Here is a 16,986-nt window from a genome sequence, read left to right as displayed (position 1 = left end):
GAACTTTAGGAATTTTTCATTACTGTGCTAGGATAGCAAACGTCTGTCTGTTCATGTTTTCTCCTTATAAAACTTCACAGGAAATGTAATGGGAGGAAGACAACTGTTTTTGCAGAGCTCTCTGCTCTCCATAGGAAGGAATACTTTCAACTTCCTGGCTCAGGATTGATATAGCCCCCTTCAGGCAATCAACACTACGTAGTTATCAGTCTGACAGGGGAGCCAGAAGAGTGGCCTGTTCAGGGTGTACACAGAGGAATCTGGCCCCAGATAGAAGGTCTGGAGTTGGGCGCTATGGGTGCCAAATTCACACTTGTGCATAAGGGGCTCAGCAGTGACTTTATGAGAATAATTAGGATTGTTATAGCATTTTGTCTTTAATTTAGTATCTAGGTCAGGGGTATTTGTCTACACTTATCTAGTCAGAAAATTTCCCCTATTCAAAAGAAAACGCCCCTCTTTTTTTTGTACTATTCAAATAATAGGTGACTATATGAATTTGGCCCTAGACCTTTTTTAAAAAAATGAGATTTAAATGTCCACAAGTGCATGACGTGTTAAGGAAAGAGCATGACATTACTAAATATTTTACACCAGTTTTGCATTTCTAAATACATTTTGTCAAATAGGACTGATGCATATGGGTTCTCTGTTGAAAAATAGGTTGCAGGGTGATGAGATGGGAACAAGAATCTAAAAACCTCAGGCTTTTGACTTCAGATATGGATGACAATGATAGAAAACCAGATCCTTTTGCTTTTAATAACATTAGAAGTTAATATATATCTAATTGATAGTGACTAATATGTTTAAATAGCCGAATAGGAACTTCTCTTGGGTCAGTAGAGGTTTTTGATTTTATTATTGAGTTCATTTTATCTCAAGTTCTTGATCAATTATAGACTGAATTTGTACTTCATTTCTAATTTCATTGTCACTAATCTTCCTGAAATAATAAAAATTAGTTTTAGAAAGTACTGAGTTTAATAAATGAGTTTGTTTTTGAAGACAAGCTTAATTATTAACTCTAAAAGCTTATAAATTCTAAGACGTATCCTCCATTTGCCCTCAGATTATCCTGACAAAATGTAACTTTATGTAAGATCAAAATCACAAGCTGTAAGATTCGTCAGTTATTTTGTGGTGTAACTAAGAATTGAATGTGATTAAGCAGAAATCTGTTTTGAAAGAAGAATGATTGTTTATATTACTTTAATTCCTGATAATTAACTTATATTAATGTATTCATGACATTCTTTTTTATAGAAGAATTACTCCAAATTCCCCTCCACCACTACTTCCACACATTATTTTATGTGACCAAGGGTATGCTTGAATCTGAAGGGGAAAAGTGTCTGTTCCCTAGGTCTTCAGTCTTAACGCTTTAAGCACACACACATCTGTGCCTCCAAGAGATAGATATTGATCAGCCACGTACTAACAGCCAGGCATATAGAGATATAGACAGACAGTCTCTGCTCTTAAGTATGTTACAGTATTATTGAGGAGACTGGCATGAAAGCAGTTACTCACAAAACCATAATAAGTCAGCTCAATGGAGTTACACACAAAATGCAGTTCCTGGAAACAGAAACATCTAAGTTCTAGAAGGTATTTACCTAAACGCTTTTCTGGGCACGTACGTTTAAGAAGCATCACCAAGAACTCATGCAGGCAGTGGTTAGGGGTCCTCACCTCTGCTCCCAGTGGACTTTTAGAGGGAACAACGCACTCTTAAAAGCTTTTTTGCTTTTCTGGTCTTAGCTACTAAAGGGTCTCCAGAACTTTCCTGAGAGGGATGACGGGGAAAGCGATGAAGAGCAGAGACAGGAGCTTCCCTCCAACAACGGCTTCTTGTCTCCGACTGAGTCATTAGGGCATATATCAAAATTAGCAGGTGTCTAATAGATTTATGAAAATGATGCATGGAGAATTCTGAATGTAACCCTGGCCAACAGAAACTCTCAGGAAATTAATTACTGTGGAGATCCAAATCCCTCCCCAGACTTAGAAGTTCTGGAATCTCTACATTCTAACCGTTTTCTGGGGTGGGACTCTTTAGGCATGAAAGTGACGCGTTCCTGTTTCTGAAGCGGAGTGCCTTGTCTTGCTGCTGTGGCCGCGGTCGTGACAGCGTGTTGTCGGACTGTGCGTGGTGATGGTAGAGGCAGGCTCAGCAGCAGGTGGTGTGGAAAGCGGCGCTACCCAGAGCGCTGTCCCCGGTACACCAGACAGTCGGACTGATTGGGCTGCCGCTCTCTAGCCTTGCACGCTGGTGCCCGTCGGCGCTCCTCAAGCTCAGAGTGCCCCGCCACTCTACTGCTTCCCCTCCACAAATACACATATGAGAGATTTTTCAAAACGTGACATTATCGAGGCTGTCAGATGCCGTCTCCTCATTCCGAGCACACTCACACGTAGGCATAGTGTCAGATGTCTCCAGATGTCTCCAGATGTCTCCAGATGTCTCCAGAGGCGACCACACTGACTGACAGGTGCCTGCTTCCCTGGGGGACTGTGGGGTTTGTCTCTTTTTTGACTTTTCATCTCTGACTTTCTTGTCCTCCGTCAGGTGCCTGCTGCTTCCCACCTTCATTACCACTTCCGATTATCACCAACCCTAATACGGTAGCTAATGCGGTGGTGGCTCTCCAACACGTTCTCCCCCTCCTCTGTGCCTTTCTCGCTACTTATCTTCCGCGGCTCCTCCTGCTTTGCTTGCCCTTCACAGAAGGACGGACCGGATCCTAGCCGGTGGGCACATGCGCCTCCTTCAGTGTGGTGAACTGATTAGTCAAAGCAATTTGACTGTTATTCTTACTGCTTTGGCTCACATTGTTGGTGGTGTTTACTTTGCCTGGCTGCTGGCTGGCTTGCTAGATAGATTGAGTAGCTGCTGAATTCTTCACCTCACTTCAATAAAAGATTTGAGGGGACTTCTTTAATAATGTCCATTTGTTGCTGAGTGCTACGGAGCTTGTGATTATAGAACCAAAGTATTCCAATACATAAGCTCAGCCTATATTTTAATAGTGCTATTTTGATTTGCAACTTGTTATTCATTTTTCTTGTTCCCTAGAGACAGCATGGTAAAGTAGAGAGACTCTAGGAGAGAACCTCTGAGCTCTCACTTTCTAATTCTCTTCCTTTCAGTGACCTTAAGGACGTTAACATTCTGACTGAGTCACTTTATCTGTAGAATTAGCATCAATTGACAAGTATTTTTGAACATATACTGCACTATATTAGGCACTATAGAGGTGGCTAAGAAGTATGAAAAATAAGATAGGAAGCATGGGGCATTTATTCTCAACCAGATTTAGGAGACATGAATATCATAGGAGACAATAATCAAGGAGACAGAATCAAGGAGAGGGAAAAAAAAGTGTATAGATTTATAGGCAGACTAGCAATATTGCAAAAGGTCAGGCTGAAGTGGTCAGGAATGGTTTCTGAAAGGTTCTCAGAAGACAACATTTCAGAATGAACGGAACCTTGCAGGTCTTCTAGTTATTACCATGTGAAGCCTTACCCTCTGTTTCCAGAGGTGTAATGTAAGCTGGGCCACAGAAGGTAGGAAGGATTTGAATTGGCAGAGGGCAAGAATAAGAGTATGCCCAGGGATAGAAACAAAAGGAACATCCCAGAGGCAGGTGTAGCAGGAACAAGAAACCAGAACAACTTGTATGGGCAGCATGTAGCTCTCATAACAGACCTTTCCCCTGAGCCTCCTACCTGCTGACTAGTGGGGAGAAAAGTTGACCAAATGTTCAATCTGTGGTTTAAATTAATTTTTAAACTTCTGTTTTGTTTTTTGCTTGCTAAACAGACATTCATTCTCATTCAGCAAGTGAATTAAGCAATCAGTAAATTAAGCAATTAAGTTAATTAAGCAATTAAGCAATTATGTGGGTTAATAAGAAGGGAATCCTTGACCTGCATTATCGCAGGGATCTAGTCAACTAGAACAGTGTCTCCCTGTGCTGCGAGCTGGTGTATAAGGGACCTTTGCTTACTGATTCCTCTCTGCAATCTCCATAAGGGGTTGGAGTCTCTTTCTGGTCCGCATGTCCCCCCCCGGTTCAGGGCACTGTGGAGGGATGCTGTGAGGCCAATTTCACTCATCTTAGTTTGATAATATAAAGTAAGTTTCCTTTTTAAGAAATACTGTCTCACTTGGATAAAATTGCTCAGGCTCTTGGAAAGCTGCTGGTTCCCCTGCTCTTCTCTGTAGCATTTGGGCATTGGGGGAGGGGAACTTACGTGTCCCCTGGAGGGAGGAAAGGGTGCTATTCTGTGACTCTTGTGGTCTCTGGGCAGTCTTCATTGTCTGCTGGGTGCTGCTTGTCAGTGGCAGTAACTTGATCTTGGCTGACGTGACTTTGTCACCCAGATGTGCTCGCTGGCATATGTGGTTTCAGCTCAGCTCCTGGGGGCTACAAAGCTGGGTGCCTGCAACATCCTCTATCCAGCTCACAGCTGGTCATCCTTAGTCTGGGTGCAGGCTCCCTGGCTCTCATTGCAGGGTCCACACTACATGGAAGCTGAGGGTGGCTTGAGAAAGCCCAGACCATTCCCTACTTAACCAGGCAGGACTGTTCCAGATCTCCAAATCAAACAAGCAGGGCAAGAATCCCCCTACCCTCAGTAGTTCCTCACCTTACTAAATCCACATCTTGACTTTTACTTCCTTTCTGCTATTTCTTTCTTCTCCCAGGACAGTAAGCACCATTGCTTTGGTGTCAAAAGTGGGAGAATTATCTTGTCTGTGTGACGAGAGCACTCAGCGATCAGGTTCTTTTGGAATTAATTAGAGAAATAAAGGAACTAAGCAAATTCTTCCTCAAGACAATTTCCCTTTTCCCAAATTCTGCTTACAAAACCCCATTTTTCTTGCAAAAAAAAAAAAAAAAAAACCACTAAAAATTCCTTGATCTCTCTATGTGCACTCCTCCTCTAAAATTTATTTCCCCCTAAACTCATGCAACTCTATACTGCATCCCTCCCACACCCCAAGGCTGAAGCAAGATGTCCCTGAATTAACCAGGGTCAAGATCTGGTATTTGGAAAGGCAAAATCGAAAAGCACCTTGCTAATTTTTCAAAAAAATATCCTTGATGGTATAGGATATTTTATACCTGTACCCTTTACAGTACAGAAATAAGCAGAATAATATGTTTATAAGACAGTGAAGAATGAATCTGAAGCGCAGGGAGGAGAAGGTTGGTTAGGGATGGGGGGGCAGGCTGTCAGCATCCCTGAAAATCAGCTGGAGGACCTAGTTGGTTTTGGTTTGGTTTTAAGAGAAGTGTGGGGCTTCCCTGGTGGTGCAGTGGTTGAGAGTCCGCCTGCTGATGCAGGGGACACGGGTTTGTGCCCCGGTCCGGGAAGATCCCACATGCCACGGAGCGGCTGGGCCCGTGAGCCATGGCCACTGAGCCTGCGCGTCCGGAGCCTGTGCTCCGCAACGGGAGAGGCCACAACAGTGAGAGGCTCGCGTACCACAAAAAAAAAAAAGAGAGAGAAGTGTGACAGTAAAAGCCGAATTTAAGAAGTGCAAGGTGCTGGGGATGTCTGTGGGGATACAAAGAGGAAATCAGGAGCAGCACGAAATGCCAGGAAGCATAGGAGTCAGACAGACCCTAGGCTGAATCCCAGTTCTGCATTTTACTCTGTGTATTACCTTGGGCAATTTCCTTTGAGCTCAGTTTTCTTATTTATGAAACAGAAAATAATACCTGCTTCCTAGCAATGTTACGAGAATTAAATATGAGAGTGCATGAGAAACAGACACATATACCAGGAACTCAGTAAAGTTTCGTTGCCTTCCCTTGTGCCATCTCTGCCGGAAAGCTGTCCTAATAATGCAGCCACGACGAGGTAAAGATCTGGAGGATAGCGTTGGCAATGAGAATTGGAAGGAAAGGTCAGGTACAGGAAACATTCCAAAGGAGAAGCTTCAGAACTTTGTGACTGACAGGATCAAGACAGTGAGTCACAGATGACCTTGCAATTGCTAAGCCTGAATATCTAGCCTGAGATGCAAATGTTAGGAGGGGAGCTGGTTTAAGGGAGAACGTGAGTTGGGGCATTTTAGAATGACCAGAGGACAGATAGTTGTACATGTGGGAGCTGAAGCCAAGTGAGAGGATAGGGCCCAGGAAGAGATTTGAATACTCAGTTGAATAGATATTTACTGAGTATCTACTCCCTGTGGGGCATTGGGTAATGACAAATAAAGCATGACCTTACCATCCAGGAATGTGGGCAGGGGTGGCCTATATGAGGGGGTATTTATTAATACTCTGTTTTTCAGAAAAGAATTTAGATAACCATAAAATAGGTTTAAGACACATGGAACACAGGATAACTGATTTAAAATCTATGTCAGAAATGATTTAGGAGAAGGAGAAAGACTGTGCCAGAAACCTGGGTTAGGATACTGATGGTAATTGAGCATTTTTAGATCTAAGCTAAATTCCTGGGTACCCTGGGCCACAAAAAAAGACAAGGGTATACAGTTCATATTATTAGATCAAGGGAAGCAAACTCATCTGGAGAGACAGGCTTCTTGATACACAATTCTAGGATGATTTTAGCACTTGAATCCTCATAAAAGGTACAATAGATACTATAATGGAAAACCTCTTTAACCCTTTAAAGGCAGTTTTGAAGGAAACATAGTAACCCTTTAAAAATATCAATCCTTGGTAAAAGAAAGAGCATGACCTTAAATGGTCACTGGTGAAGGCATTTTACAGGCTTCTCATTTACTGTGATTCAGGTGAATAGCATCCTGAAGATCAAATTTTAAGTGGTAATAAAGGGTAGGGAACCTAAGTGAATGTAAGGCTGCTTGTCCCTTAGCCTGCGCTGCTCAAACATGTTATTCCAAATTTGCTTTTGGCAGGGCCAGTGTGACAAGTGTTTACAGGCCTCTGAGCCTGGGGTCATTGATCCAGGATATCGCCGTTTTTATACTGGAGGTTTCCAACCTTCAGTGTGTGCGGGAATTGCAAAGGATGCTCATTTAAAATATATATTCCAGGGCCCCACCCCTGAGAGTGATTTAGTGCATCTAGAATGGGGCCCAGAAATCTGAATTTTAACAGGTATTCCAAGTGATCTTGAGGCAGGTGGGCCTCAAGTCGCACTGTTAGAAGTCAGATGAGTGGATGGCAAAGTTACGAAAACTGAGGAGCATTGCTTATATTTTTGCCTCTGAATAGAATGGAGCAAAGGATTGCCTTTGGGTGCACAAAAATATTTCTCGGGAAGAACTTTTTATCCGCTTAAGTGTTTGGACAAGTACTAGGAATCCAAAGTTTGTTTCACAAAGCATGAAAACATTTTCTTTTGCCTTAAGATGTATGGTCAGTGTCTTACTCAGCTTGGGCTGTCACGCCTAAGTACCACAGACTGGATGGCTTAAACAACAGAAACATATTTTCTCACAGTTCTGGAAGCCAGAAGTCTGAGGTCATGGTACCAGTATGGTCAGGTTCTGGTGAGTGCTCTCTTCCTGGATTGCAGATGGCTGCCATCTCACTGTGTCCTCACAGGGAGGGGGTGGTGGGAGGGTAGGGAGAGCAAGCTCTCTGTTTTCTCCTCTTACAAGGGCACTGATTCCACCATGAGGGCTCTACACTCATAACCTTATCTAACCCTGATTACCTCCCAAAGACCTCACCTCCACATACCATGTTGGAGATTAGGGCTTCAACGTATGGATTTGTGGTGGTACAGAGTGCCGTCCGTAGCAATCAGATATTACCAGCCATTCATATCAGCCATGAAGGAGCTTGCACATTGTGCTTGTAGGGCAACTGATTTAGGTCAGTGGTTCTCCAATGCTTTTACCCGAAAGAAGGCCCTGTCCAAAGCATCCTTGCAGTGCTGAATGAGTTGACCCACTGGGTGAGGATCTAAAGGTAAGAAAATATCTGGCAAAATGATTTTAGTGTTAGCATTACTAAGGTTAGGCATCCTCTCCCATTCACCCTCACTCTTTCCTTATTTCTCATGCCAGAGGAGATGCATTGTCAAGACCAGCCAAGATTGAGGCCATGCTAATGCATTGTGGATGAACTGATTGTGTGACTCATACCATTTTATCAGTCCAGATTCATGAAGCTTATCTTAATACTGTAAGGAAAGTTAAAAAAAAAAAAGGACACTTCTTATGTGGATTCACCATGAAGACAAGTAGCACTAAGTCAGTACTTTTATTTTGAAATAGCAGTATAACTTGTTCTAACTGAAAAATCTTACTTCACACTTAACTCAGTGTTAGAATCTTTTAAAGACAAAATCAAAATGGCTCATGTCACTTGTGTTGTATAGTACTAAAACCCCACATTTCAGCTCAAATACACAAAACGTAGGTATAGGTTCCAAAAGAAGAAGAGATACTAAGAAAAAAAACTTTAAAATACTAAGAAATGCAAAGAAAAAATTTATGAAAGAATCACTTTCTGGTATTTTCAGATCACTCTCTTTTGGGAGAAAAGGTAGGGTTTTTATGAGTTATTTTCTTTGTAGGTAGCAATCATTAGATAAAAAGCCCTATTCCATTAAGATGTGACACTTGAATAATGAGTTTATTTCCCCAAAGATTACCCGTCTGAGATAGACTGGAATTCTTCAGACTTACATATTCTGCATACATATTCTGTAGTCGTAAATAATGTCAATATATTATCAATGGTAAGTACAAAATTCATCATTTATACAATATGGAAGTTCTAGCCATTTGAAGAGTACCGGTTTTTAGCTTAATAGTAATATTTAATCTAATGAAGTCAGTACTACTAATGTAATAAGTATGTCAATTTATTACAATGACAGTATTTTTAAGATTTTTAAAAAGACACTTGTCATAGAGTTTGATCTTGAAACAGAGGTCTCTTCTATGCAGTTCAGTGAATGCCATTTCCCAGTTCTTGTCCACCTAAAAAATCATCATTCTACAAACAAAGACACACACACACAACACAAAAACACACACACAAAACACACGCCCCCAACCAGCCTTGCACCTCCTTGTTTCCCACACACACACACCACACACTTTACACACCTCACTCCGCACACTATTCTACACACCACACCTACTAATAATAGTCAAACACATGGCATTTATTTAGCTTCAGAAAGATTATAGTGTAATGGTTATGTATAATGTAGTATGTACCTATATTTAAAAAAATTTGTCAACTAAGGGATTAAGATTTTTTAAAATTTAAACAAATTTTATTTTTAATAAAAATATTCAAACTATGGTTAAAACTATTCAAAATGTGTAAAAGCTGTAAGTGAAAAGTAAGAATCTCCCTTCCCCTGTGCTCCTCAGTTCCACTCCCCAGAGCCCCAGGTATAAATACAATGAAAGGCTTCTTGTATTGCTTTCTAGAAATTCCTACACATAGATACATGTGTGTGTACATATGTGTATATATAAGTATATTCATATAAATGTGTGTGTGTATATATAAATACTATATTTGATTTTTTTAAGTTGATCACCTGATACTAGTTGAGTCGTTAGAATGGGGGGCCAGTCACAGCACCCTCTGCCCTTGGACAAGTTTACAAGCTTGTCGGGGGACTTCTTTGGTTTCCTTACCTCTGTAGGTTTGCCTGGCCACATTTCCTTGGTCTCTATCTGGGAAACCTCTGCCAGTGGCTTCAGTGCTCCTTTCTTAATTTGGGGCCCACAGAACTGAGAACTGAGTGGACACTGCTACCCACCTCTGAGTTCACCTGCTAGAGATGCTCCCTAATGCCCACCTCCAGGTCCCCCACGGAGGACAGTGCCTCTCTAGTTAGTTTTCAACCCCTGACTATGTGAATGCTATTTTGTCAGTGGTCATTGCTTTATTCATAAAGTAATACTAGTGATTTTTAAACCATAAATCATACCATATCCTTTTAGTTCAAAGAGGTAACTATATAATATTGGTAATTAAACAACTCATTACAAAGACACAGTTATTTTCAAAAAAATAAATCTAGATTGATATTCTCATTTTATAATTGCTAAATCTTGTCTGTGTTATTGAAAAAAATGAATCTTGTAAGTTTTTTGGAGGGGTGTGGGAGTGGAGTGGGATACCCTTAAGAGAAAAAAAAATAGCAAATCTAAGATCCTGAAAGATAATACTTGGCCTAAATACTGGGCTTTGTGTGTGTGTGTGTGTCAATGATTTTATTTAGTTAAAAATATGCAGTGACTTGAGAGGATTGTTCTGGCCTAATTCTTGAAAATTTTAATTTCTTTAGCCTTCAAGCCTAGTGCTTTGGTGCCAGGTACCTGCTCGCCCCTATTTTCAAGGCTTTTAAGAGCAGTAGTAAGGTTATTTCCACAAGGTATGATGAGTCCCATCTTTGCCAGGGTCGCAAGGGAGACGCGGGGTGTCTGGAAATCGTTTATATTATTATTCCTTGTGAATGTCATTTTCTATGGAACAGGAACTCTTGTTCTGAAGGGCTTCCGGCCCCTCTCTGGGTTCTAGCACCCCGTGTTAGGTACAGGTGTAAATTTCAGGCGGGTGTCAGCAACGGACCTGGCTGTCCTCGGGCCACAGATGTGCACGGTGGCTGCTGTGTACTCCAGAAATGGCCCGACATCTGGGAGGAAGCAATATGCCCTAATATTATACATCTGGGTTGTTTTTTTCTTCTTCTTCTTCTTCTTGCTGTTGCTGATTAGGTCAATGGAGGAAAGCCCTTCCCTGAGGCGCAAGACAGTGATGCGCGAGAAGGGCCGGCGCCAGGCTGTCCGGGGCCCAGCCTTCATGTTCAACGATCGGGGCACCAGCCTCACCGCCGAGGAGGAGCGCTTCCTCGACGCCGCCGAGTACGGCAACATCCCTGTGGTGCGCAAGATGCTGGAGGAGTCCAGGACACTGAACGTCAACTGCGTGGACTACATGGGCCAGAACGCGCTGCAGCTGGCGGTGGGCAATGAGCACCTGGAGGTGACTGAGCTGCTGCTCAAGAAGGAGAACCTGGCGCGCATCGGCGACGCCCTGCTGCTCGCCATCAGCAAGGGCTACGTGCGCATCGTGGAGGCCATCCTCAACCACCCGGGTTTCGCGGCCAGCAAGCGCCTCACCCTGAGCCCCTGTGAGCAGGAGCTGCAGGACGACGACTTCTACGCCTACGACGAGGACGGCACGCGCTTCTCCCCCGACATCACCCCCATCATCCTGGCGGCGCACTGCCAGAAGTACGAGGTGGTGCACATGCTGCTGATGAAGGGCGCCAGGATCGAGCGGCCGCACGACTATTTCTGCAAGTGTGGGGACTGCACGGAGAAGCAGAGGCACGACTCCTTCAGCCACTCGCGCTCGAGGATCAATGCCTACAAGGGGCTGGCCAGCCCAGCGTATCTGTCCTTGTCCAGCGAGGACCCCGTGCTCACCGCCCTGGAGCTCAGCAACGAGCTGGCCAAGCTGGCCAACATAGAGAAGGAGTTCAAGGTAAGCTGTGCGCTCCACCCCGGCTGCCCTGCGCGCTCTTCCGCTTCCAGGCTGCCACCAGACGCCTTCCGTAGTTTGCTCCCGAATCAGTCTCGCCCAGCGGATTTAAAACCACGAGGGACTGGGAGCGTCGTTCAGAAACGACCTGTTGATTTTCCTTTCTCACCACGGAGCTGTGATAAATTCGCTCTGAGGATGGGTATATACTAGATCAGAGAGCTGTAATTACGGTGCTGCTCTGTGTTCTGGATAAGCGTTAAGTAGTACACAAGACTTCTCTTTTGTTGAAGGAGGGATGTGGTGTGATCGTCTCCCTTCCAAATTCTTCCTCTTTTGTAGTTGATTGTATGGTGGCACTCAATATAGAAAATATAGAAATAGTATTAGTTTTGCATGCACTGTTTATTGGCCCAAACATTTGTATATCACTTTTTAAAAAAATTTATTTTATTTAAATTTATTTTATTTTTGGCTGCATTGGGTCTTTGTTGCCATGCGTGGGCTTTTCTCTAGTTGCGGCAAGCGGGGGCTACTCTTCGCTGTGGTGTGCGGGCTTCTCATTGCGGTGGCTTCTCTTGTTGTGGAGCACGGGCTCTAGGAGCATGGGCTCCAGTAGTTGTGGCACACGGGCTTAGTTGCTTCGTGGCATGTGGGATCTTCCCGGACCAGGGCTCGAACCTGTGCCCCCTGCATTGGCAGGCGGATTCTTAACCACTGCGCCACCAGGGAAGCCCTTTGTATATCTCTTTAGACTGAAAGTCAAAAGTCTAATATAAAATTTTAAATGAATGACTAAAGTCATTTTATTTGTGACAAAAACGGCTGTACCTGAAATCCACAAGTGAAATCCACAGTATTCAAAATGGTGAGCCATAGACATGAGGTCAACCCAGAAATAATAAGAATAGCAGATTGATTTGCTTTAATAGATTTTTTTGTTTTTTTATGAGTGAACTTTTTTTCTGGACATCATCTCCAGTCAAGCAGAATTACTTATTTTTATAAAACCTATACATTAATAGTGGAACATTTTTTAAATTTAATTGTTACAGTCTGCCGTGCATTTTGGATGGTTCTACCTATTAAATCTGGGGCAAAAGGAGATTTCGTAGATCGGGTCCAAGTCAGACTGTTTTTCAGCAGGTTCTTGCCTCCCGTTATCCACCTAAGAGGATGATTCTAGGCATAGATTCCTTGAATTATTTTCTGTATGCTGAGTTAATCTTTTTAATTTAGTGTTGTGGTATCAGCTCACAGAAAAAGTGATGATTCTGCTTTTCAGATATTATTGCAGCTTTTCACACTTAGGTGTGAGCTACACAAATGTGACTAGCAATATAATTCAAGGTAAGTAGTTGAAAGAAAATGGTAGGAAAATTGTTGGGGGGTGTTTCCCTTTTGTATGCGCCAAATTCCCTCTACATCCATCAACACACATCTTGTCCTTCTGGAGATCTGGCCTTAGTATAATTTTATTTGTTATTCCATTACATACTTTTCTAATATAAAAGCTACACATATTTATTGTAAAAATTTTGGAAAATGTGGGAAAATAAAAAGAAGAAAATAAATATCACTGATATCTACTCCCGTTGAAAAGATTCATTATGTGGTATTTGAAAAGATTTATTTCCTTGTACCTAAAATGAATTATTTTTTGACAGAACTCATGTAGAGCAAATTTAAAACTTCAAATTCTGTTTGAAGAGAATAGAAAAGCATTCAAAGTCTAAATGTCACTTTATTTCAACAAAGTAATAAAAAATATAATTCTAAATTTGTTAATTCACTATTCCAAGTGTCACTCAAACCTTGTTTTTAAACGTTTTGCTTGATATATACTGAAAGTCTGTAGAAGAGGTTCTACAAAAGGGAATGTTCTAGATTATGTTTTTTGCTTTCTATTAGATATTTATTGGAGTATACTTGCTTCACAATACTTTGTTAGTTTCTGTTGCACAACAGAGCGAATCAGCCATATACATACACGTGTCCCCATGTCCCCTCCCTCTTGAGCCTCCCTCCCACCCTCCCTATCCCACCCCTCTAGGTCATCGCAAAGCACCAAGCCAATCTCCCTATGCTATGCTGCTGCTTCCCACCAGCCAACTATTTTACATTCGGTAGTGTATATATGTTGATGCCACTCTCACTTCACCCCAGCTTCGCCCTCCTACCCCATGTCATCAAGTCCATTCTCTATGTCTACCTCTTTATTCCTGCCCTGCAACCAGGTTCATCAGTACCTTTTTTTTTTTTTTTTTTTTTTAGATTCCATATATATGCATTAGCATACGGTATTTATTTTTCTCTTTCTGACTTACTTCACTCTGTATGACAGACTCTAGGTCTGTCCACCTTACTACAAATAACTCAATTTCGTTTCTTTTTATGGCTGAGTAATATTCCATTGTATATATGTGCCACATCTTCTTTATCCATGCATCTGTCGATGGACATTTAGGTTGGTTCCATGTCCTGGCTATTGTAAATAGTGCTGCAGTGAACATTGTGGTGCATGTCTCTTTTTGAATTACAGTTTTCTCAGGGTATATGCCCAGTCGTGGGATTGCTGGGTCATATGGTAGTTCTATTTTTAGTTTTTTAAGGAACCTCCCTACTGTTTTCCATAGTGGTTGTATCAATTCACATTCCCACCAACAGTGTAAGAGGGTTCCCTTTTTACCACACCCTTTCCAGCATTTATTGTTTCTAGATTTTTTGATAATGGCCATTCTGACCGGTGTGAGGTGATACTACATTGTAGTTTTGATTTGCATTTCTCTAATAATTAGTGATGTTGAGCATCTTTTCATGTGTCTCTTGGACATCTGTATGTCTTCCTTGGTGAAATGTCTATGTAGGTCTTCTGCCCTTTTTTTTTTTTAAAGAAGATGTTGGGGGTAGGAGTTTAGTAACTTATTTATTTTTGCTGTGTTGGGTCTTCGTTTCTGTGCGAGGGCTTTCTCTAGTTGTGGCAAGCGGGAGCCACTCTTCATCGCGGTGCACAGGCCTCTCACTATCGCGACCTCTCTTGTTGTGGAGCACAGGCTCCAGACGCGCAGGCTCAGTAGCTGTGGCTCATGGGCCTAGTTGCTCCTTGGCATGTGGGATCCTCCCAGACCAGGGCTCGAACCCATGTCCCCTGCATTAGCAGGCAGATTCTCAACCACTGCGCCACCAGGGAAGCCCTCTTCTGCCCATTTTTTAACTGGATTGTTTGGTTTTTTTTTTTTATATTGAGCTCCATGAGCTGTTTGTATATTTTGGAGATTAATCCTTTGTCTGTTGTTTCATCTGCAAATATTTTCTCTCATTCTGAGGGTTGCCCTTTTGTCTTGCTTATGGTTTCCTTTGCTGTGCAAAAGCTTTTAAGTTTCATTGGGTCCCATTTGTTTATTTGCGTTTTTATTTCTGTTACTCTAGGAGGTGGATCAAAAAAGATCTTGCTGTGGTTTATGTCAAAAAGTGTTTTTCCTGTTTTCTGCTAAAAGTTTTATAGTGTCTGGTCTTACATTTAAGTCTTTAATCCATTTGGAGTTTATTTTTGTGTATGGTGTTAGGTAGTGTTCTAATTTCATTCTTTTACATGTAGCTGTCCAGTTTTCCCAGCACCACTTATTGAAGAGGCTCTCTTTCCTCCATGTATGTTCTTGCCTCCTTTGTTGTAAATTAGGTGCCCATATGTGCGTGGGTTTATCTCTGGGCTTTCTATCCTGTACCATTGATCTATATTTCTGTTTCTGTGCCAGTACCACACTGTCTTGATTACTGTAGCTTTGTGGTTAGATTATGTTTTAATAATTTCCGAAAGATGGTGACGTATGCAATTCTGTCCAGAGAAGTAGTCTCAGTGAAGCAATGTTAAGAAAATTTATTCATAGTTTTCCCCTTGAAGCCAGCTAAACCCATATTGATAATACTTGGAATCTCCTTTACCCTGACATAAAGAGTCACCTTTGATAACCTTTCAAAGGTGGGAAACTATTATAAGTGAAGAGGCAAAAAGAGGAGAAAACAGCTGAGTTTAAGAAGGCATCCATAAAGCTGCCATATATCTAAGGGTATGCAAAAATCATCTAAATCTCACACTTCCTTTTTCTGAATTATATGGAAAGCAGTCGTGTAGCATAACCATCTCTGAGCCAAAATACAGACACTTCTTTGGAAGTTACAGTCTCTAAGGACTACAGGTCTCTCTCCCCTGACTAAATGTTCCTTTTCTTTCCCATTCTCACTACTCCTTGTTATTCTTTTATTATCTGCCTTCCTTTCACCTCTTTGCCTTCTCATCCCACACTCATGTCCACCCGTCAGGGCTTTCGACAGACAGAGAAAATAGTGCTTTCACAGCACTGACCCAGAGACTCGGAGCTCTGAAAGGGCAGGAAGTGAAGCTTATTTCTGTGGCAGGGTCACTTAATTTACCCTATTCCATGGTGTTCACTATATTCTTTCCATAGAGGCTTTGAGCTCAAAGTACTGGCCTTGAAATGGAAAAAAAAAAAAAAAAAGACAACGTGTTCTCTAGTGAAAAACACTTGATTTTTTTTCCGTTTCAGACACCTATGACTATTTTATCTTATCAATGGCCTGTAAGATCCAGTATCTCATCCCTCAAACTGCCATCACTTAGATGCTTCACGGAAGGCTCTCAGCCACCGTGCAGTTTTCAAAGTTCCTTTAAGAGTGCAGGAGGCATGGTGCCAAAAACATGTGAAGGTCATTACCCCAAGGGTTGAACATTCTAGGATATAGATATAGATAGATTAATGGAGGACAGCTTGGTGACAGGTTATTAAAGAAGTATTTTCGATGTGCAAATGCTATCTGAAGCTATTTTGAGAAACAGAATATTGGACAGGATGGATTCCATGTCTAATCCTTCAAATGTCAGTGGCAAGGAAGCTGGTCATTTATTAAGCTGAAATTTACTAATTTCCTAATTCTGAATCAATGATGCACTTTTTTTGCAAAAAAAAAAAAAGCCATTTTTTTTTCTCCATGCCTCAAATTTCCCCTCTTTAAAGCAGAAAAACAATTTCAACTTATATCACAGTAGGACTGTAAGGAAGAGGAAAATGAATGTAATCCAAAAGCAAGATAGCATTTTATAGCAGGAAAATACTCTAGGAATCATCTGACTATACCCACCTCTCATTTTACAAATGAGAAAACAAAGACTGTAGCCTAGGTCCCATCTGCTAAGCCTAGATTTGGGTGCCTTGAGTCCCAGTCCTCGCTATTCTATGTAACATGCTGTACCTGGTAACACTGAAGCAGTTCTATAGTATTTGATGTGTACCAAGCACACTCAAAGCGTTTAATCCTCATAGTAGCAATATTAGATAGGCTTATTCTCATCAGAGAGGCTAAGTAACTTCTATAAGATCACATAGTGGTAGAAGCAGTAAGTGGTAGAAGCAGTGTTTGAACCTAGGAAGTCTGGTTTCAGATTTATCCTTTTAATCACTACACTATCCTGCCTCTTTTATTATTAGGG

At 41.8% G+C, this 16,986-nt stretch overlaps 1 protein-coding gene across 2 annotated transcripts in view; it reads left to right on the top strand.

Annotated features, from left to right (window-relative positions):
* TRPC3 (transient receptor potential cation channel subfamily C member 3) overlaps positions 1–16,986 on the top strand; it is an 80,879-nt gene that overhangs the window by 9,127 nt on the left and 54,766 nt on the right. For both annotated transcript variants that reach the window (XM_049709543.1, XM_004265099.3), the window contains exon 2: positions 10,712–11,483. In XM_049709543.1, the coding sequence (XP_049565500.1) occupies positions 10,712–11,483 (772 nt within the window). The remainder of the gene's footprint in view (positions 1–10,711; positions 11,484–16,986) is intronic.

This window comes from Orcinus orca, chromosome 4 (assembly GCF_937001465.1).
Source record: "Orcinus orca chromosome 4, mOrcOrc1.1, whole genome shotgun sequence".
Taxonomy (NCBI): domain Eukaryota; kingdom Metazoa; phylum Chordata; class Mammalia; order Artiodactyla; family Delphinidae; genus Orcinus; species Orcinus orca.
This window is presented reverse-complemented; position numbering and strand designations above follow the sequence as displayed.